The 23,411-nt window shown below is 47.1% G+C and overlaps 2 protein-coding genes across 2 annotated transcripts; one reads left to right on the top strand and one right to left on the bottom strand.

Annotated features, from left to right (window-relative positions):
- Positions 1 to 759: 759 nt before the first annotated feature.
- On the top strand, positions 760 to 5,583 carry LOC134029099 (transmembrane protease serine 2-like). Its single transcript, XM_062473084.1, has 13 exons — positions 760 to 800; positions 1,010 to 1,157; positions 1,374 to 1,463; positions 1,611 to 1,721; positions 1,912 to 2,041; positions 2,243 to 2,353; positions 2,485 to 2,528; positions 2,978 to 3,140; positions 3,335 to 3,507; positions 3,733 to 3,828; positions 3,983 to 4,125; positions 4,916 to 5,065; positions 5,144 to 5,583. The coding sequence occupies exons 1-13, from the start codon at positions 786 to 788 to the stop codon at positions 5,195 to 5,197; spliced, it is 1,428 nt and encodes a 475-aa protein (XP_062329068.1). The 5' UTR covers positions 760 to 785; the 3' UTR covers positions 5,198 to 5,583.
- Positions 5,584 to 6,356: 773 nt separating this feature from the next.
- On the bottom strand, positions 6,357 to 13,934 carry bace2 (beta-secretase 2). The gene is made up of 9 exons (XM_062473083.1): positions 13,272 to 13,934; positions 10,765 to 10,853; positions 10,142 to 10,358; positions 9,242 to 9,373; positions 8,588 to 8,722; positions 7,943 to 8,044; positions 7,387 to 7,536; positions 6,985 to 7,153; positions 6,357 to 6,737 (listed from the first exon to the last, which is right to left on the bottom strand). Exons 1-9 carry the CDS (start codon positions 13,560 to 13,562, stop codon positions 6,493 to 6,495), a joined length of 1,530 nt encoding a protein of 509 aa, XP_062329067.1. The 5' UTR covers positions 13,563 to 13,934; the 3' UTR covers positions 6,357 to 6,492.
- Between the last annotated feature and the right edge of the window lie 9,477 nt (positions 13,935 to 23,411).

Genomic DNA, 23,411 nt, shown 5'->3' with positions numbered 1-23,411 from the left:
TTAAACACATGGTAACGCCAAAGTCATGAACAACGTTTTTTTGAACACTTAAATTATATTACAGGTAAGTGGTATAGGTTAGTACATTTTGGAAAATCGTATGACTTTTCACATCTCATGAAGACAAACAGTCTTACGCTACAGGGGTAAATGGAAGTTATTCTCAGAGAGCTGAAGTTTGTGTTACCAGAACTAGATCGACATGAAAACTCACTTAGCTATGTAGTGACACCGCTGTCTGTACAGTCGATTCAGCTAGTTCAAGCAAAGTAGGGTGACTTTTACCATTCTTTCACTTGTACTTAGAATCCCAATATACCTCAAACCTCAGAGTATTGCTAAAAGACTTGCCAGTGAACACTGAAAGGGGTTAACCTTCCCTGCTGAGAGTGTTGTGTTCTTCCGTCACCCCTGGTGCTCCGGTGAGAGGGTTAACTCCCACCTACAGCCACTACTGAGGAGTGTCCAGGCACAAACAGCTGCTCCAGTCTGCTCTCCTGGAGAGGGTGTGCATGTGAGGACCATGGAATGAGCTTCAGATGTGAATTGAGCTTGATCAGGTTGAAGTCGCATGAACTGTAAGTATTGTGTACGTATTGTGTGTTAATAGCTTCTGGACGATATCCATGTGTCGTTTTTGACTCAATTGTCACTGGTTTTTGTAAACCGTAAGCTTATCTACTGAAACTTAGCAATGGACATTGTGTGATTGATATGCTCTGTAGAATGACAATGCATTTGCTTTCCATATAGATTTCTAGCCCAAGGTGTCTTGAAAGAAAAAAATGTCTGCCAATTCGGTATGTTATGTTGCCTACTGTAGTTGATATGTGAACTCCAGAGCATTACAAATTGGTATTTAACAGTGTCTTTCTATTCTGAATACCTTCTGTAAAGCTATTATACCCTTCTCATATTAGCCTTCAGGAGAGAGACTGCAGAACTCCAACTTCTGTATATGTGATGTTCTGTGGATCATTCCTCATACTCCACACTCGTGTATGCACAGGAACCTGGTGTTGTGAGTGTTAATGACGGCTCTGAGGAGGAGGAGGGACCCCCACCAGCAGACCCCCCTGCGGGGCCCCAGTACGTCCACCAGGTGGCCCTGTACCCTCCCAGCCCACCACAAACCCCTGCCACCATCCCTCCAAACGGTGAAACGGCTTTCCAGACCTATCAACTACACAGTTCTTAGTTTGGATTATTATTTTATAGATTACTGTATATGCTTGAGTGGGTGTTTGCTGTTTAAATGTTTAAATCTGCACACACTAACCAGATCAAACTTGATTTTCGACTGCTGGGATATATAGAGGAGGTTGTGCTGAAGTGTCGAGCGCATGTCTTTCATCAGTATGGGTCTGTCCTAGGAAGGAGGAACTGCAGGAAGTGGACAGTGACGGCCGTCGTCAGCGCCCTGCTTCTCCTCCTGGTGGCTGGGGTCCTCCTGGGCTACTACTGTACGGAACCACAGTGTCTTTTCCATGTTTCTTTGCGTTCTTAAACAGGCCAGGAGTTCAAGTCGTATGTGTTGCTAAGACGTATATCACAGCTGTCTATTTGTGTCCCTATGAACCTAAAAACACACCCGCGCACTGTTTTCCCAGTGTCTTCCATGTGTTTCGGGGTGCGGTGCAGGGATGACCTCTGCGTTCTCCAGTCCCAGTGGTGTGACGGGGTGACCGACTGCCCTGGTGGGGAGGATGAGACTATGTGCTGTAGGTGCACCCTCCTGTTCCACAGCCACATGTCACATGAGAGATTCAGCCTACACTAGTCTGCAACAGGCTTGTGCTCACATGTTATTTAGTCAAGGGGAGCAGTCTTGTGGTCTTGTCCTTATCTGACACTAATACATCCAATTCTGTCTGTGTGTGTGTGTGTGTGTGTGTGTGTGTGCTTAAGCAGTCAGGCTGTTTGGCTCTGGTTTTCTCCTTCAGATCTACAGGTCTGAGGACCGTTCCTGGAAGCCAGTGTGCTCAGAAGGCTGGACTACTAACCTTGGGCAAACCGCTTGCCAGAGGATGGGATACAGTGTGTGAGATGCGTTCATACAGAAGGTTTTATTCCTGTAGTGGCACTATTTGGTACAGTGGAATTGAAGTGGAGCATGTTCTGAAGAAAAATTATAATACGTTAACTTGACCGAAGTATACAAAGTCGACATGTACGCTAGCAAATATACAAGTGAAGCAATGTTTTGATTTACATTTTGTTGTGTTGTGTCGATTATGAACAGGTACACCTCTGCACAATCTGGCCAAATGAGGATCAACACGAGTAACGGCTACCTCCAGGTGAAGACAGGGTCAAGCCCAGACACAAACATACTGAAGCTGTTCATCAACAGGTATGACCTGAGGCAACACCAGCTCAGCCATGTTTTAGAGGGTCCTCGTGACCATGGTGGTTAGTGATGCAGGGCGATCAGTCTGTTGGGTAGTGACGGCCCTCTTGGTGTTTTTTGGTTCTGCTCCTCAGCAACAACTGTTCCAGTGGGAGTGCTGTTACTCTGCAATGCGTCGGTCAGTCAAGCGAAACTTCAGCTCTTCGGATTTCTCAATATTTTATCCGTCCAAAGTGATCTGGTTACATGACTGGATTGAATAGACAAAATGCTAGTTGACAAGTTAGTCACTCGAATGGCGATCACGATTTCAATGTAGACGTGCCGATTCATTACGGCATAGCTTTCACTGCACCTTGTTTTAGTCACCTTTTTAAAATGTGTTGTGTCCCATGTTGTTAACACGGTCTGTAGGGGACACTGGTGTATAGGGGCTGTCCCCTCCAGACTGTTACCAGTGTCCCCTCCAGACTGTGTTACCAGTGTCCCCTCTAGACTGTGTTCCCAGAGTACCTTGTAGACTGGTCCACCACAGGAGAAAACACCATTCTCTTTCTGTAGACTGTGGGACCAGAGTACCTTGTAGACTGGTCCACCACAGGAGAAAACACCCTTCTCTTTCTGTAGACTGTGGGACCAGAGAGACCCCCACGTCTAGTGGTGCCGGGAACGAGCCGCCCGCCAGTCTGGGGGCGTGGTGTTGGCACGCCCTGCTGACCAGCTCCGTCAACTGCAGCGGCACCATCATCAGCCCCTATTGGATCGTCACGGCAGCTAGCTGTGTGCAGAAGTGAGCCTCTCCTGCCATGTCCTTGTCCGCTCTTCTGTGAACAGACCTGTGAACAAGCCCTGTCATCTGGATCCAGTAGCACTTAGCGTCCTCCATCTTGCTTGTGCCTGTCCAGACCTACCAGAGATCGGGGAAGATGGGTGAATCGGAACCGGAACCGAAACAAAGTTCGTTGTTTTGTGTTTTCTCGACAGGGACTCCAACCCTCAATCCTGGAAGGTGTTTGCAGGTGTAGTAAATACCTGGTCCACTGCGTTTCATGATGGTTTACAAGTCAGCCACATTCTGGCCCACGAGGCCTTTCAAACCAACACTGGGAGGAATAACATTGCTCTGATGAGGCTCACCAAACCACTCGTGATGACAAGTGAGGAAGTGACTTCATTATTTCTCATCCCATTTTGTCCTAATAGCAGCAAACCATAAACAAATGGTAAACATGGGTTTTCGTTCTTATCATTTCATGAACATCATTTCACTTGCTTTGATGTGCTCCTGTTTCTCTTTGACGCCAGAGCTTAGTAAAGCTTAGCTCTGACGTCCTGTTGAATCACTCGCTTTCAACACAAACCCTTGGGCTGTGTGTATACAGGTAATATCAGGCCTGCCTGTCTGCCCAATGTTGGGCTGGACTTCAAAGCTTCCAGGAAATGCTGGACAACGGGATTTGGCAGCACAGAACTCACGAGTAAGTCATAACTGTATGTTCTCATGGGTTTGGAAAACAACACATTATCTCATGGGATAGTCTCCTGTTGGGTTTCTCACTTCCGTCTCCTGTTGGGTCCCTTCCTCTTTCCTACTCCCTTCCTCGTTTCCTTCCTTGCGTCCTTCCTCTGAAGACGTCGGCTCGGAGTTCCTGATGGAAGCGGAGGTGACGTTGTTAGACCCCGCGGCCTGCCGCGACCTCCCAGGTTCTGATGGGGCCTACACCCGGGACACGGTCTGTGCTGGAAACCCGGGGGCGGTGGTGCAGCCTTGTGAGGTAATACAGAACATTTAGTCATTTAGCAGACGCTCTTATCCAGAGCGACTTACAGTAAGTACAGGGACATTCTCCCCGAGGCAAGTAGGGTGAAGTGCCTTGCCCAAGGACACAACGTCATTTTGGCATGACCGGGAATCGAACTGGCAACCTTCAGAACAGAAGACACGCAGAGGCGGATTAAACGCTCGCCGCCAGGCGCGGCTCTGCCACTTAGTGGCCCTGCAGCTGAGGAGAGCAGAACCGATGGGCTGATGTGGATCTAGTGTAGAAACTGGAACTTAAAGGAAATGTATGAGTGAAGTCTGTGCAGTATGACATGTCGATATTTGCATTCTCACTCAGTGTTCCCCTAACTGGAAAATTGTCTGAGACTAAGAATTAGAAAAAGAAAGGGTTTGAACGCCGCAGTGCTGTTCTGTCAGTTTGTTTGAACACCCTTTCAGTCATTCATACAATTCCGCTTTTCATGTGCATACATAGCAATTGACATTAGAAGAAAAAATAATCATTGAATGAGGCTTTTCAAATGTAACAGATTGTGGCCAAACAAAACCACCATTGTGTGTTCCTTTGGGCTTGAAAGTAGCCTTTATGTATGTGACATAATGACCAGGAGTAATCCATTGATCTGAATCTACGTTTCTTATCTAGTAATCTTATCGACTTCAAGCAAAACCAGGGCAATGGCACAGCAAATAACAGATGCGTTTCTTACCGTGACCCTAACCAACTGCCAGAGCTATGAGTGTTGTAGTTCCATACTGTCACTATGGACTCTCTTTCTCAGGGAGACTTAGGTGGCCCCCTGGTGACAGAGGAGGATTCTGTATGGTGGCTCATTGGGGACAGAAGCTGGGCGCACGGATGTGTCTCGGGCGTCCCGGCAGCCTATGGCAACGTCCCCTTCTACCTAGAGTGGCTCTATGAGCAGATGCAGGTATAAATGACGCGTGTTTTAAATAGGTGGACATGAATAGTGTCATGGGAAGTTTTGACCAGTTGTTCTCCTTTCCAGAAATATCAAGATGAAGAACAATACAAAGATGAAGGTCAATATGTATTTGAATGAAGACATATCAGAACAGCTACAGTACAAAGACGTAAAAGGTTGATGTGTGTCTGTATGCTACTGCTTTCAAATGATCCAGTGCTATCCTTATTTATTAGTCATGTTTTACTGTGCTTTAGTAAAGAGCGTGTTGTTATCTCTAAATAATGAACATCAGTGTAGTGTTTGTTGTTATCTTTGGAAATCCGATCATTTCTGGACGTTTCCGGATGTTTTCCACTGCATGAATCTTAAATCTCGAGGTGAAGTACTACATTTCAACACTAGATGTCACTCAAAGCCTGTTATTGGATGTGCTTGTGTCTGCAAGGCACGCACTTATCTCACATATTATATATTTTGTAATGATGGCATATAAAGTGAGTGACAAGAAAATATCCATATTAAGTGCAAGAGGAATGTTATGTTTAATCAAGTTCATATAATTATGTATGTACAGATCACAAATTTGGCACATATAAACACACAAAAATAAACCAGATGAACATGGCAAAGCACTCTGTACCTGAAACAACGTTGTTTTAGACACAGTAATAAACAGTACATCTTTGATTGACCATTACTGACTTTGGCTTGTAATACCTAACAAACATATTCAATGATTTTCAATAAAAATACTAAAATATAAATATATGTGCCCTTACAAACAACCTTTAGGTGTCTTACATTATCAGGGAATCGGGGTAGTAGCGTGCAATCAAACATGAATTTAAACAACAGTATGTATATTAGTAATTTTACACAACATCATTGACAAATTGTCTTCCTTCAAAATACTCCATCCTTCTACCATTAACACATCAGAGTGATTGAGATCTTTGAAAATGTGAATGTTTTGATCAGTATTGGAAAAACAAAGTGCACCTGAACACACATATGTCCTACATAATAGAAAGCTAGGACATTGGAAGTGACCGTCACAAAACAGTGATATGGCCTTTGTACAGCAAAATATTTAGCTCCTCAACACAGACTTCAACAGGGAAAGCATGTACTTCAGAGATACTTAACTTATTCCTATTTTTCTTTCCTGTATTGTTCTCTAAACACAGATTAAGGTGGTTGTGGTTTTGATGGGGTACAAGGGGAATAAATATGCATCTAGTCTCTTGTCTTTACTCGTCAAACCAGGAAGTACCGCCAGCTGACCAATCTCAGCCAATAGTCATGTCCAAAAATATCCAGTGAATCATTCTCATTGGTCAGTGCGAGCCTATCGCCTCCTCTGACGACGGCGCTGCAGAGTGCCCGGGCGGTGTGTCCCCCGACTCGCCACCACCCAGGTTTCGTCTCAGTCACTTGATGCGGTGTCGGACCAGCGAGGACTCGTCGGTGATCTCCCCCAGGCGGTCGCGCCGCTGGCAGGGCAGCACCAGGAGGAGCAGCAGGAGCAGGAGGACCAGGCCGCACACGGCCATGAGGGCGTAGGAGATGACCCAGAAGAAGGGCTCCTTCAGCAGGCCTCCGGCGGCACAGTCCGCCGCCACGTCCTCCGCCGAGAAGGGCCCGGAGATCTCGGACACAGCCACCCCTCCGTTCACTATAAAAGGGACGAAAAAGAATGAATGGAGGGATGGCAAGACCAGAGATTTAACGCTGTCATATTAGGTTAAAGGATCCAGCTATTACATTAGGTAGCATGTACGCATATACAGAACCCCAAATCGGTACGGCATCCCTTTTTTTCCGAGGTCGAAAATAGATACCAGAAGGTTCCAGAGAGACAGTGCCTCTAATGTTTCTGGTTACAAGATGATTAGGACTGACTCAGATGAGTCGGTCTTTACCTGCACAAGTGCTGAGAGCGAAGCCCACCCTCTTCTGGGCGCGGTCGAACGCCACGTAGAAGCCCTCCATGACGGTGGCTCCGATGACGAGGCCGTTGGCCGAAGACGACACGCCGAATCGGAAGCAGTCCAGCGTGCCGTCGACGTCCGTGATTGGCTGAATGTACAGCTGGGGGAGGGGCAGGCCGAAGTGGGGACGGAAAATCAATCAATCGATACCTTTATTGTCATTGCTCAACTGTGCGAACGAAATGCAGTGCCTCTCAGTGGTACACACACACACATGGAAACACACACAGAACAGATATAGACAAAAGGCATAGAAATGAGGTACAAATACATATGTCGTGTGTGTCGATGTATTCATGGGGAAACTTAGACGAAGCATGGCAATGTGGTCACCTGAGGGAGGATAGTGATACGGAAGGACTGGCTGGTGTTGGTGGCTCTCAGGTAGAGGGACAGCTTGGGGAAGAACCTCCAGGGGGTCTCTCCCTTCATCCAGCAGGCCAGCTTCGTGCCCAACCAGAAGCCCGAGGAGAAATCCTGGATCTGGACAGCGGAGGCAGGGGTAGAGAGCGAAGGGGGGTGTGAGGAACAATGGAGCAATAAGGGCGGCAAAACGTGTTAAACGTGCCGTCTATTTGTCATTCAAATGTACTACCGTTCATCCCTGAACGTGCTGAAAATCTGCTTATTGTACTTTAACGTGATTCAAAGGCTTAGTGTAATTTAAGTATCTTCATTAATAAGAAATAAGGTGAATTAGTGTCAACTATTAGTATATATATATATATATATGAATGTTTAGACCCTGTGGATAAGTACCAACCATGGGCGTTTTGTTAAAGAAAACAGGGACGCTTCAAAAGGTTGTCCTCGTCCTCACAGCCCAACAAAGAACCTGTCGTTTTATTCTCGCTGTGTGTATGATTGCTCATGGCCACTGCAGACATACCAGAGAACTTCTGGAAATGGCTTCCACCACGGCATTGAAGACATTGACAGGCAGTCGCAGAAGAGTGGTTCCACTGTCAACTATGGCTTTATCCATGTTGTACTGTAAGGCAGGGTGAGACGCAAAAACAGGGCATGTTATTGTTGGGATTCTCAGAAGACCCTGACGGAACAACCAGTTGTGTGGTCAGGCATAATAGCCATCCTCCTGGAAGGGTTGACAAACAGTCCTGTCATATTTCTTCAAACAACAATTCGATTCCTTTTCTATTCAAAAAATCTTTACTGTCTCCTGAGGGCAATTCTGGCGCAGCATAAGAGAAACATACTGTACATAGCAAGAACGAAAACAGTAAAAACATGTAGTAGAAAACATTCCAGTTTGCTAAGTGCTACTGCCCAGATGTCTTGCAAAATCAACCTTGGTATTTCTGTATGAAGAGAGACCTCAAATCCAATTTTTCAAACATCTACGAGTCTTAGTTATACATTTGAAAGAAAGAAAAAACATGTTGATTCTCCATTGAAAATGGCTGTCGGTTGGCTTTATAGAACACAATGGATTTATAGACTAGTCAACATCATAAACTTGGACCCTGTGAAACAGGATCGTTTTTGCTCGGAGTTCAGTTGGATATTCTCATACCTCTCTGCAGTCCAGGTTTAAGTTCTGGTCGCCCACCTCCAGCTTCAACACTTCCACCTGGTAATACCATTCTTGTCTAATGGGGGTGTACCACATTGACCCCCGGTACAGAGTTGGTTCAACACCTCCCATGACCTGAAACAGAGCAGACCGTCATTCACTTTTGAGACCCCTGTGAAAAGAGATAGCAAGCAAGAATAACAGTGACACGTTTTTTTTGGGGGGGGGTGGGGGGGGGGGGGGGGCAGGTTTATCCCTGCGAGGCATCTCGCCATCTCGCCCATCTGCCGCTCTCACTGGGTCACGTGGCGGGCAAGCGGCAGGCAGCTCCGCGACGCTGACAGACCTGCTGTCGGCAGGGTGCGATCTTAGCCTCATTAGCCACTTGCTAACTGGATGGGGCGTCCTATAGGGGAAGCACATCGGGGAGGCAGGGGGAGCAGCTAGCGATCATGTTTCTAAGAAGCATCAAGCTGCTCAGCCTCATCCTTCCCCCGGAAGGTTTAACCGGATCTGGAGGCAGCAGAGCCTCAGCCTCTGCCTCAGCCTTAAGTGCCTGAGAGGGAACAGCCTCGGTTCACATCTAGTGTGGGACTCAACAGCTCTTCCTTTGTCAGGCCCCCCCCCCCCCCCCCAACCCTGCTGACTACTCACAAGACTGCCCCCCACGGGGTCGGCAGAGCTGCTGGCCGACAGTCCAGCTCCGCACATCTGGAGCGAGAAGACATCTGGAATGCCCGTCTGTCGCACCACCGAGTTGAAGAAAGGCTCCACGGACGAATCAGGCTGCAAAGGCAGGCGGGAAAGAAAATATTAGTTAAGGTGGTAGGGTTAGGTTTGCTGTCAGACCGGGAGACCTAGTTGCGATAGACTAATGCGGGGGGGGCTAGTTTGTGCGATAGACTAATGCGTTCTGCAGAGAAGGGAGACTGGGGTTGGTCACGGTTTGGAATGGGAGAAAACAACGTAGTTAAGGCGTCAGGCGTGTGTTTAGACCCAACGGAAAAGTGCTGCGGGAAACCCTGCGTAGGGCCACTGTGGGCAGACGACACAATAAATAGCTGTGCTTTTCAAATTGAAGCGTGGAACTCCTGTGAGCGCTAGGAATAACTCGCGCCAGTACCCTCCCCACCCCTCCCGTGACTGAACCATTTCCGACAAATCTTCATAACCTTGTACGGTCGTGTCTAGGGTCAGAGCCATGCATGTGACGCGTGACAAATGTCCAAACTTGAACGAAAGCGGATCTTATCTGAGCAGTGAGCGGAGTGTTAGGGTCGGAAGTGGTCCACGACCGAGGAGCACCTGGATTGCTACTATCTGCAAAAGTCATCCGTCGGCGAAGTATAAACTCAAGTCAGCACAGACACCTTCCTTGACCCATATCATACGTGCACCTCCCCAGCCTGGGTTTGTCTGCTTGGTGATAACATTCAGTAGCACACTGTGCCCAGGGAAGCCTTGGGGCAAGTCTGTAATCAAACACACCCATTGGCATGCATTCATATCAAGGTGGCACCAGAGGGTGCAAGGAGTGCCCTCTCCCAGCCTTACCCGTGCCAGCAAGGGGTAGGCCAGTCCCAGAATGCCTTGCCAGTTGACCCCGGGGAGGAAGAACCCTTCAGAGGACAGGATGGCGGCGATGTTGATGCTCATGGTGCCGTTGGGTCCCTTGGGGAAGGAAACACGATCGATGCCCAGCTCACCCTCCCAGTTTCCCTGGGTGTACCTCACAGACACCATCCTGCCTGTGGCCTGGTACGTGCTAGAACTGGACACACGGTCGGAGACGCAGGGTTAACCAGCCTTTCAGAGACAAAGCAAGATTAATATGGACAAACGAGTACTCACACACAAATGCACATTTCGGTAAAACAGGCCAGCTCATTGTCGTTGTCAACGTTAATCAATGCTTTCCCTTTTAGTTTTGTTTGACTTCCTGATGCGGTAATCTTATCTCAACATAACACAAAACCAGACGTTCCAGACAGAGATCACAGGGCCTGGATTTGACCACCCCTCCCCCCACACACACACACACACACACACACACACACACACACACACACACACACACACACACACACACACACACACACACACACACACACACACACACACACACACACACACACACACACACACACACACACACACACACACACACACACACTTACAGTGCAGTGTCGAAGAAGTGTGTAATGAAGGGATGGGCCGAGGCTGCCACAGCAAAGTTGCTACTCCCTGTGTCCACCAGGATGTTCAGCTGTTTGACAAAAGGGAAAACTTTATTCGTCATTTGTCAACACACTCACCAACCCCTCCCTACAAGGCAAACATCCACACAGGACACACAGAAATAGACTGGTAAAGGACAGCTCCTTAGCACTCAAGCTATGCCCTATGTGCTATGTCTCTGACATTGGGTTTTAATTAAAGACCTGGGCAAACGTGACCATTCCCACATGTCTCCTGTGTCTAGAGACCTGACCTGGTATTTGTCACCTGTGTGTTACCAGACCAGTGTGTGTGAGTGTGTTTGTGTGCCTACATGCTAGCATCAGTTGAACTAATGTTATCTCACAGCGTCAAGTCAACGACGGGGAACTAATGAGCTAACAGAGTTCTTAACCTCTGCAACAGGCACACAAGGGTCATTACTTAGTGTCATCATTTAGGGGGCCGTGTTAGTCCTCTACAGTTCCACACTCATGCCAAACGGTTATTTACTGAATATTGTAACCTACGTGAAGCTGCTTCACAGGACATGCTTATTTGCTTGGGGACAGGCGGATAGACACCCTATGGAAGATGTAACAGGACATAGACTTTCTTTTGGAGTTTTGATCCGTTCCATAGCTAGACATAGCAAGGTTTAACCATAGCCAGCTCAACTCAAGAGACGATGAAGACTTTCTTTGTGGCTGATGCCAGAACGAGTTCCAAACCTCGGGCATTAGAGCGCCTATTCCCTTCCTACTCTCCCTCTCCCTGATTCTGCTGTGGGGAGCCTTTTTGTGTCACAACCTGCTGAGCAGGAAGTCGCCGTCTTCCAAAATAAAGACAACATCAGAAACAACAACATATCACTCGGTCGTCCCCGGAAACCAAGCACATCTGCTTCCTCGTCCTGCGAGGCCAGCACTGAGCCAGCGAGCGCCCTATCTGAGTGTGCTTCCTCGTCGGGGCTGGCCCCGTTCCCACCGCTTGTAACCGTGCCATCCCCGAAACCCCCACAGCCACCACACAGATGGCATGTTTCCACGCGCGCCGGAAACCACCAGAACCCAGGCAGCCGGAGCTTAGCGGGTGAGGGGGGGGGGGGGGGGGCAGGGAGGAGAAGGGGGGGGGACCGGGGCATTTCTCCTCTACCTCCCACCTCCTGGACCCCGGCACGTCCTCCGGCCCTCTCCTTGTCAGCCGGCCAGTGTGGTCGCCCGCCCGGCGCCTTTGCGAGCGTTCTCGGCAGAGGCACATCGGCGGCGTGCATCTGCTACCTGTTTGTAGCACTTAGCAGATGTGAGGCGCTCCAGACGACACCTCAGCCCGTCGGGCTGCGACGCCAGCCAACAGATGTGGCAATTAGTGGCTCATTTGAATAGGGCCTCGTTTAACACTGAGGTCCTTAATTACATCACTGATAGGCCTGTTTGAGGTTGGGTTGGAGGTTGCGTTCCCACCACTCTCCCCTCTCTCTCTCTCTCTCTCTCTCTCTCTCTCTCTCAGGCTAATATTGTATCTCCCATCCCGACTACTGTTGATAGTCAGGAGTGTAGCAGGGGAAGTGTTTGATGCTGTAAGCTAATGATGTCAGACTTAGCGGCAGTCTGTGCTGTGTGCACACATGCCTGTGATAGACCACAAGGCAGTGAGGAGGCAAAAATGAGCCTGATAAGCTGGTGGGAACCAAATAGTCTAAGCTGAAACCCTTAAGTCTTAAAGCCCCAAATCGTATAACCCTTAGTCCAAAGACCAATGTACCATGGGGCATTTTACTGATTAACTAATTAACTAATGTTTTAAGCTAGTTTCAGAGAAACACCTCAAGGAAGCTGATTCCTTCACCAATTCCTTTAATCAGTTATTAGACTCAAACAAACCTTTTTATATTTTCTGTAACACGTCATGTGAGAGACATTTCAACATTTCACAAAACGTGCAAGTACAGTAAATAACTGTACTGTAACTGTACACCCACACACACAGATTTGGCGAGTTGTTTTGAGGGGTTCTGTGTGAGACTGCTCTCACAGAGACTTTGTACATGCTAATCCTGGTCAGCTGCTCGGCTAGGGGAGCTCGGACTGCATCATGTGAGCTCATGTGAGTAGGGGCTTACCCAAAGGCCCAGGTCCTAGGGCTGGCTGCAGCCTCCCCCATATACCCCACTTGCCTGCCTGCCTGCCTGCCTGCCCGATGCCCTAGGGGCCCACTGCCTCCTCAATCTCTCTCTGAATCACATGCTGGCTGAGACAACCTGTCTTTGTGTGACTGAAGACAATAGAATATCAGGAAGGTTAATGCCTCTTAACACCGTAGAGCGTTTTCATTTATTAATTCATAGAAATATTGTTCAGCTGTGTTTGTAGTCTTGACATTGAATACCATAAATAGATACATCATAATAAAATAAAATAAAGAGGATGAGCAGGATCACTCATTTTAAATGCTGAAAAAAATATACCTTTTGACCTGGAGTCCCGATTGACATCTCCATGTAATAGCCTCTTCCAGAATCTCCTTGCAAATTGTTGACCATGTCCAAAAAGTTCACGATTCCATTCGGATCAGATGCCAAGGACAATTCGTTTCCAGAGGTTTGCTTCAGTTGAAGAGGAGTCAAGTCCAAATCCATTGAAGAATTAAACTTTCCCGTGAAAATTTTCAGAGGAACGGTAAAGTAACAATTCGACATTCCAAAGCAGGCAATAAAAAGAAAGGTCCCAATGGTAATATAGCTGCTAAAGTGTGCCATTGCAAATTTTGGCTGCGCCCAGGACGAATTAAACCGTATTACAATTCCGACTTGTTCAAAGTTTGTTCCTTGGTTTTAAACTTGGCCATCATGGCCACTCCACTCCAGTGTTTAGCATCATGGATTGGCCGTCTCCCTACCGAACAGTAGAAGAAACATGAAAAATGATCATTGATAGGCTACTGCTGAAGAAGAGAGTACTTTCTACAGTAACAGCGCCCTTCTCAACTGATGTTATGCCTCTGCTCTCTTTCACTTTGCGGCATAAATGACTTCCTGAATTACATAGGTCGGATGTGACGACTTCACAGAACTTTCACAGAAAGTGCAAGAGCTACACCTCGTTTGCATGTTCTCCATTGCAGTTGGAGTGTTTCAAGTTATATATTTTTTGCAACAATTTACCAAATTGATTCACGTTTTTTTCGCTGTTAATTGTAAATGGGAAATATTCTTATACAATAAGCATTATGTATGACGTGAAACAAACTTCATTGCTTGCAAAAAGACGAGATTTTTCTCGTCTTTCATATACATACTATGAACATTTTATATCGAGCTAGGACAACCAATGTATATGTGTATAACAGAAACTACCCGTGTGTGGATTAAATGAAGCTCGGTATGTTCAATGAGGTCAAACCATCAAAATGTTGCTGACAAATAGTGTATGAGTATTACGAAGATAATATTATTCATCACTGCTGATCTACAGTACATCTCTATCTAAATGTCCTCAACTCTGAAACCTCTTGAACTGGCCCCTCAAGAGCTGTCTCGCCCACGTGACTCTAAAGGTGTGGTGTGGGGATGACTACCACACAGTCAAGTCTTTTGGAAGGCTTCTGTGTGTGTGTGTGTGTGTGTGTGTTTGTGGTGAGGGTGGAATGAGCCCCCTGCGGTTAAGAAGATTGATGTGTCACACCACAATCTCCACAGTTCCCTCTATCCTCGCAGCACAGAGGCAGCTACTGTTCTCTGTCTCCAGAGCCCCCATGTGTTCCACACTTCTAATGTCACATGCTCTCTCAACAAGGATCCCCTCCTTAGACCTTAGACCTTATCGCCTGGGAAACGGCATCAGAATTAAGGACCTTCGTCTCAATGCAGCCCGAAATTATGTGTCCTCAAGTGACACATCGTGAAACCGACTGACAGACAATAGGATCTGCGTTGTTGACATTGGTTGTGTTATTTTTTGATAATCTTTGATAATTACAATCAAAGATAAACATTTCCTCTGAACCTCCTTGATCAGGACAGGTTTCTCCATTTTGCATATGAGACAAGGTCAAAAACAATCAATTTTTTACGGTCAGACAGATTTCTTAGTCTTTCTAATAGGTTTCATGAACATATCATGTAGCTGCTTTCTTTACCAGTACTTGTTAAGGGTTTAGTCAGCCTGTATAGACTGGGAGCAGTAGATAGTGAATAGACCCACAGAGGCCTCTGACAGCCTCTAGCAACACGTAGGCCTAACCCTACACAAACAAAGGCCTCACACTGATTTTCATTTGGATGCACTTCCACTAGTGTCCATAAGAGGGTACTCTTTGCCATTATCTTCTTCACATCTCTAGCAAAGACACTTGGCATACTGGCGAAAAAATACGTCCGATTATGGGGTATGAACAGTCCAATGGTTTGGAGGGCAAGGCTACTTTACTGGGAGTTTTGGTTTGTAATACCTTCAGAGCTCTCAAAACGTGATTACTTGTGTGTGATCCTGCCAACGACCAACTGGATGGACAGAGAGACGACAACGTGGAAAATGTGCCTCCTTTCACCACCCCTCCATCTCCATCCAGACCCCCCCCCTCCCTTGTTGTTGTCATGACGCACCTATGTCTCCACTCAATACAGTGTAACGCTCCCTCAAAACCAATGGCTGTATTACGTTCGTGTTTTTCCCAAATGTTGTCTTTTTTTCTTCTTTGAAATGACATGAACACTGGTGTCTGAATGCTTCCACGTTCCATGTGACCACATTCCATTCCATCACATGTGACCACATTCCATGTGACCACATTGGCCCCCAAGTTGCCCGACTGTTCCCAAGCTTGTCCATCTCACCCCGTCATCTCAGCACACCCAAAGCCACCATCCTGCAGGTCTCACGCAGGCATAATGCTGCTCCCTGGATAAGTCTATAATGCTCATCTGAGACAGTGCATCTGTTGGCATTTCCATGCGATATTGGATACTGTGTGTAATTTCAGGCAGGGAAGAGCTGGACAATCAAGGATTAAGGGGTCGAGGGCTGGGGGGTGTTGGGAGAAGGGGGGTGGGGGTGGTGGGGGTTGGGGGGTTATAATGACCTGGCCACATGTTTCTGTAGCAAATCTCATTTTCTCCCCGCGCCCCAGTGCTCCACAAGACTCTTTTGATTAGGGGGATGGGGAATGGAATTGTCTTGTTTTCTGGGTGTCAGTGTGGTGATGGAGGTCAATGCATGAGTTTCTGCCGTGACATTCAAGTGAAGAACGGGAAAACAACCTTTGCCACTGAAGTAATTGATCCAAAATTGCATTAGCAACGCACCCTCTTGTTGTAGGCAGTGTGATTTGAGAATTTTACTATTCATAGAATTTTTTCTTTTTTTCGTTCATTACTTTTCAGGCCACGAGACAGATGGACAGACAGACAGATAGGCTAACAGACAGACAGACAGACAGACAGACACGCACAGCAATAACACAACAACGTTATAGGGATAAATTGACTTTGATTGATTAACTAATTTTTTTATATCTCAGCCCATGTTGCTTAGACATTTGATGACAGAGGATACTTCATATACATTTCATGGGGAGAGATACTGTATGGTGCACGTACTCTAGACACGGGTGACTAAGACTTACCACTGGCATTTAGCATTTAGCTACTTTCAGAGTTCAGAGTAGAGGGTCATGACTAACTCTTATGAGCAGCACTGTGATGCAGAATGAGTCACAGAGTCCTGTATCAAGTCTTTCACTGTGGGAGTCATGATGCCTGCCACCCTGCCGCCCTCAGGCCCTCATGCCCCTGGCCCAACCGATACCCTTTCTCATCTCGCTGGTGTCGCCCACACACTCCATCTGTTTCCCTCCCTGCCACGGTGCCTGGCAGATGTGCACAGCAGAGGGGCACAGATGTTCCCATGGTGGTGAGTGGGTGGAGGCTAGTGGATCAGTCCTGGTCTGTGTGTACAGTCCATTACACAGTACCGCGTGCCATGTGGGGTGGTGAGAACGTTGCGTGTGATTCCAAAGGACATATGGGATGTGCACTTGCAGTAACGTACCATGTGATACGATTGCTCAGGCCAGGTGAATGAGAGCGCACTTGCATACAGCAAAGGTATCCCTTTCTGCCGCATTCCCTTTCTACATGCAGTTGATCTTGTTATCGACCAAATTTTTTTATTTTATTTTAACCATTCACCTAACTGAGACAACAAGGCAACGAAGTGCTCTTTCCATCCTGTATTCCTCGAAACAACAATGTAAATGACCGTGAAGAACCAGAGCCACAACGTCACAACACGCTTTGCGGTGGCGTGTGCACTACCTGAGCTATTGCGGTTCTCCATGTCTCTTCGCTTATAGCACTGCAAGTCTCTTAGCGCACCATCTGTATCCTCACCATCTCCCGCCCACCAGTGTAGTATATGTTCTCTGCTTCAGAGACCCCCTCCGTAATGAAAGAACGGAGCTCCCAGGCAAACGCACCCTCCCCAGTGCCGCCCCAGCCAGAGTAAGAGATTTGCACACTGTGCTTGCCCCCTGGCTGCTGGTTAGTGATTGTGCTGCAAAGAGAGGGGAGATAAAGAATATAGAGGTGGGGTGGGGTGGTGGGAGGGATGGGGGTGGGGGTGGGATGGAATGGGGGCCCTTCATACATTTTTATGACCACATAGATAAGGTCAGTTGCGTGCCATCGTTACTAGGCAACACTGCGACCCTGTGTTGGATTGAGTTGTGAAGGCGAGAAGTCAAACTCCACCTTCTTATTACAGAGCAGCTTCTGCCACTGTTAACAAGCGAGCAGGCGGCTCACAGCTCTGTGGACCCGGAGACACCGAAATATAGCTGTGCTGCTTGTTAATGGAAACCAAACCGTAGCTAGAATATCCGATCGATATTGTTACAGTACGTGCAACAGCGTTGTAACATTGTGGCAGTGAAATGATCTTCTCGCACGTGCACGATAATTACTTTGTCTTTTTAATACACATTGCTGTTATTTTGAGATAATGCTAATGCCATCTAAGGAGAAAAAAAACATGCTGTGAGAATATATTGATTTTGTGGTCTTCCAGCTGAGAGAGAGAGAGAGAGAGAGAGAGAGAGAGAGAGAGAGAGAGAGAGAGAGAGAGAGAGAGAGAGAGAGAGAGAGAGAGAGAGAGAGAGAGAGAGAGAGAGAGAGAGAGAGAGAGAGAGAGAGAGCAGGCTGTGTAGATGTAAGAACCACATCACCAAATACAGACCCTGTGGCTCTCTCTCCTCCCTTCCCTCGTCCTCCTCCCTTCCCCGCTCTTCTCGCCCCCTCTCACTTCCCTCCAGCTCCGTCCCCTCCCCCTCCCCTCCCCCCTCTCCATCCAGTCCCCTCAGTGCCCCAGTTCACCACGTCAAGGTTGGCTACAGACGTACTCCCCTGGGCCGCGGGGCTGGCCAATAGGACACAGGCTACGGTTGCCATAGCAGGGTGGGGAGTCGGCATCCAGAAGGGGTACTGGGTAGCTCCCGAAGACCAGGAGAGGAGGACACAGGGAGGAGGAGCGGAGGACAGGAAGAGGGGAGGAGGACAGGAAGAGGGGAAGAGGCAGGAGGAGGGGAGGAGAGGAGGACAGGAAGAGGGGAGGAGAGTAGGCAGGAGGAGGGGAGGAGGGGAGTGGGGAGGAGGGGAGGAGAGGAGGACAGGAAGAGGGGAGGAGAGTATGCAGGAGGAGGGGAGGACAGGAGGCAGGAGGAGGGGAGGAGAGGAGGCAGGAGGATGGGAGGGGAGGGGAGGAGGACAGGAAGAGGGGAGGAGAGGAGGCAGGAGGAGGGGAGGAGAGGAGGCAGGAGAAGGGGAGGAGGCAGGAGGAGAATGGATGTAAAGTTAGAAAGAGAGAACTGTCATGCATCGAGTAGAACATGATTCTATTAATTGTTTCCAGACAAATAATAATTAATCAAAGGGGAGATAATCAAGATTCTGGTTTTAGTGTGAGATTTCGAATTCGCTTGCTGCCTGAAATGGATCCACCCTGTCTGATCCGTCGCCCGCACAAACAGGCGTCGGCACAACCATTGTCTTCAAGAAAATATTCAACCTTCTGAATGACAACAAGACACAGAACTATCAAAGTATCAAATCATCCAGAGCCTCCACTCTGCAGAGGGCTTTGCTTTGTGAGTGGCTGCCGGCCTTCTCTCCCCCCTAGGATCAGTGCGGTAACAGAACACCACAGACGCTCTGCTAGGTGTCACACCATTCCACACCGGCCAAACATGTAACTCCACACTCGTCTGTGGAGCCGCGCGGGCAGCCTTGCTCTTATCAGTCTCATTGTCTTACCTCACATAGGGGATCCTTTACCCCATGTTGTGAACTGTTTCTATTCTGAGGTAATGGGTCGCATAGTGCACATGCAACCTGATCCCACTCTGGGTGGCTGAGGAGAAGGCTGGTCGGACAGTCTGCTGATGATAGGCAAGTCTGTGTTTTGTTGTAAGAGACACCGCGCTTCGGAGGAGTTGTCAAAACAACGGGGCTGCCCTCTGGGATTACACCCCCCCCCCCCCCCGCCCCCATGTGTCTGTCACACACACAAACACACACAAAAACTCATTTTGGTGTCATGGTCAGGTACTGTTATGTGCAAGATTTGGGTTTTGCTGTTTCTGTAAGAGAAACTCTAGAATGCCAATATCCATATTGTGAGAGTACAGAGTGTGTGTGTGAGGGAGTCAGGTGGCTGAGCGGTGAGGGAATCGGGCTAGTAATCCGAAGGTTGCCAGTTCGATTCCCAGTCATGCCAACTGACGTTGTGTCCTTGGGCAAGGCACTTCACCCTACTTGCCTCGGGGAGATTTCCCTGTACTTACTGTAAGTCGCTCTGGATAAGAGCGTCTGCTAAATGACTAAATGTAATGTAAATGTAAATGTGTGTGTGTGTTTAGGACAGTCATGACCTTGAATATGGAGGGTGTTTGTCTCCGTTCCATTGTCTGTCCTCTGCCCCCCACCATGACCAAACAGCAGCAGCATTCCACTAGCCCAGGGGCAGCATTGTCACGTTTGTTCACCAATGTTTAGGCCACTTGCTAGGGGGAGTCAAATAGTCTCCCAAACTCAACCCATCCCCCAACCAAATAGAGACTGTAACGTTCAAAACATGAAAAAGAACAACAGAAGGATTCATGTTTTAATTGTGGGTTGGATGATCCACAGGGGGAGGTTGTACAGGAACACTATTTGTGTTACAGCTGGAATATCTCAATCATTTGCTAATGTAAATGGTTAAACCTATGCCTTTCTCATGTTGCTTCTCAAAGGCAGAATGACCGCCATTGTACATTTAGTCATTTAGCAGACGCTCTTATCCAGAGCGATTGTACCGCATTGTACCGTTAAGGGACCGGCATACGTTTCAAGGACCCCGTTCTTAATGTGTGAAGGATGGTATTGTCACTATGGGATGGAAGAAGTCAGCAGCCACTCTAGTACAGCAGAAACGAACAGCAGCCACTCTAGTACATGTTATGAATGCACCTGCTCTGTAGACCAATCCATCTTCAGTTCCAATATAGCAATGGAGGCAACATCTGATATATATACATATTACCCACTCACCAAATTCCTCTAGAACTTGTGACATTTTTAAGTACACCAGGAACGTATGTAATTATGCCAGTAATTATAGCCTTTAAAAGTGAAAGGCCAATTTACCCCCTGCTAACCATATGTCAGACACTATTTATGGACAAATCATAGGTGGTGAGTCGGGACAGTGACGTTTTGTGATGGTGGAGAGGTGGGGTCCTACTGTCGGTTATTGTGGAATTATTAGCAGTAGCCTAAACATCACGCAAAAACCTATTATTAATAATTTTAAATCATTTTAAGTGTTTAGAAGCTTGCTAGACATTGTATGTTAATTTGCAACTGTGTCGGGCTTACAAAGACCTGTTTGTCAAATACTAGCCCTACACACATTACAGGGTATGATAGTTACTACAGTATACAGTCCTAACAGTCTAGTACCATTACACAGAAACAATGCACGTGTTTTTATGTAATTACAGGGATTCATACACATGTTAGGTTCAATGATGGTACATTGCCAAACAAGGGACATAGTGTTCATTTCCTCTGAACATTACCACCAGGAGAAGGTGTCATTGGTGAGATCCACAAGGACATCTCATCCTGTGGATGACGCTGAACTGGAGTTCTGGCTGTCATCCTCTCCATCCTTTGCCAATTGATGCTGGTTGAAAGGGCCCATGCTTCCAGTGACAGATGGAGGAGTAAGTTCCACCAGCAAAGACTTGGCCTCTGAAGTTGTTCTGGAGCTGATTCTAAAAATGCAAAGGTAAATGTCCATGGCTCACATGTAGTATCATTGTTCAAAATTGCTTTCCGATTCAGACCACATGTTCTGTAGTCATGTCACACCCAACCATATAACAAGGCACACGGGTGACAGTGGAACGGGGGATGCTAAGATTCTCAGACACACGCTATCAGATCAAGATACCTTATCACACAATACAGTAGGCACTGCCTGTGCAATGGTGAGTAAAAATGACATCGCATAAAAAGACACCAAGCTATGAAGAAATTGAGATATTGTGGGTGTTGCCAGAATCAGAGGAATTTGAACCGTGTACGATATGTAGAATGTGTTACTGAGTGTATTGAACAGAGAAGGGCTGATGTGACCATTGCTGTGTGCAGACCGGAAGACCATGTCCAGTAGCAGTGTTGAGATGAACTGAACACATCAGTCTGGAGCAGGGACTGCCAAGTCTACCTACCCCTCCACCCCCTCCCCCCCACACACACACACCACCACCACCAGCCCCACCCCCACCCTCCCCACCAGCAAACACCATGTAGATAACGAACAACTCCTGTTCTCCGATGCAGTGACTGAGCAAAGGGGCCTTTTCTGCCTCCTGCAGCGGATGTGAAGCTTGTCTGACTTGCTCCAAGAGAGGAGGTATGGAGAGGACCCAGAGCCAGTCCAGTTCTGTCTGCCATCAACACAGACACATTCAGAAAGAACAACTCTGTGATGATCATCTAATAATGGTAACAAATAATTTCGAAATAGATCAGAGATTTCCATGTTCGTTTTGAGATTTTTGTTGTTGACTATTAGACACAGAGTTGAAGGTATAAGGTTAATTTGGCCATATAAATGGTATTATAGAGAAAATCTGATTTGATGCTTTCAGTAATGAGCCATCTAAGTATACACAAGCATACTATCCTGCCAACAACTAATGAGCAGAAACGCAGTGGGCTGAACAGGTGACTAGAGACATACTCTTGACATCGAGGCAAACAAAAAAATGGATCCTTGATGAAGGGGTTGGGAGGGTGAAAGGGGTGTATGTATCTTAACTCTATTCTGTCTGGCTAAAATGCGTTTATTTTTTTAACAATCTTTAAATTGTTTAAGTATATTAGCCTATATACAAATTAGATTTGATTTAAAAGGAATTGCATGTCGTTTTAATTATTTAATTTAATACAGACATAATTTTACCTTAACCACTACATATTAATTGATCTCGTTTTATGTAGACCAGTTTTAAATGTTATGATCGGAATGAGATGGAGAGGAATTAAACTTTGGATTGTTATTTAGAAGGGACTCGTAGTTAAAAATGCGGAGTTAACTTGAATACATTTGAATAACTAATTCACAGTTTATCTTATTCATAAAGGCAGCAAACATACGCGCGTAATGAAGGCTATGTGCCAGTGTATCACCGTGCGTAAAATGCTATCCTTGGCAAACCGCGCGTCAGGTGCGATAATGTATTTTATGCAAATACGCCCTCGCTGTACGTTCTCACCTACAACGCCTGTGAGGACTGGCTGGCGCCTCTGCTCCTTTAAGGCAATGAGGAATTAAAACGGCTGCAGAGGCAGGAAGAGGGTTATTCTGTAATGCTCTGAGGCAGTGTGGGTTAGCGCAAGGACCAATGAGATTAAACGGCAGTGGGAAGATGCACGTGCTTGCCTCTTGCTGGACGGAGAGAGGTGGTGAAGATGGTTTGACTTTGGACGCCAAATATTTCTGCCGTTTCAGTTCATTCGTATTTGCTTTTAATTCTTGCTGAATTGACCACCTAACTCTTTGTTTCAGTTCTTTTTTTTAATAATTTGTTTTCAAACATGCTTCATAATTTAGTTCTTACTTGACGTTTTGGGATTTCACATTTTAAAAAGCTAAATAGAACACGTTTTATATCATCGGACATATTTGAGGACCTGCCGTTGCCCCTCCGCCACTAGCCTGACTCAGCATCACACCTGAGCTGCAGGCGAGCGCCGAATCCCCCGCCAGCATCCCTCTGAATGAACTGGGAGAAGCAGCAAGGCACTGTGTACCGCGCAGAGTCGAATCAGAGCCTTTAACAAGACAATCACAGAGGCACATTTCCTCCATGCGCAAAGGAGTTTTATAGAGAGGAGACGGTTTACACATTAGTACCAGCGAACAATTGGACGGGTCTCTCCAATATAGTGGCAAATGTTTAACCTCAAAACAGACACAGAGAAGAGAATTGTAGGGAGGCAGCGGTCAAAGTGTGCGGAGGAAGACGAGAAAGCATAGCTTGGGGGATTGAACGGAGCAGG

Source organism: Osmerus eperlanus, chromosome 11, assembly GCF_963692335.1.
Source record: "Osmerus eperlanus chromosome 11, fOsmEpe2.1, whole genome shotgun sequence".
Taxonomy (NCBI): domain Eukaryota; kingdom Metazoa; phylum Chordata; class Actinopteri; order Osmeriformes; family Osmeridae; genus Osmerus; species Osmerus eperlanus.
This window is presented reverse-complemented; position numbering and strand designations above follow the sequence as displayed.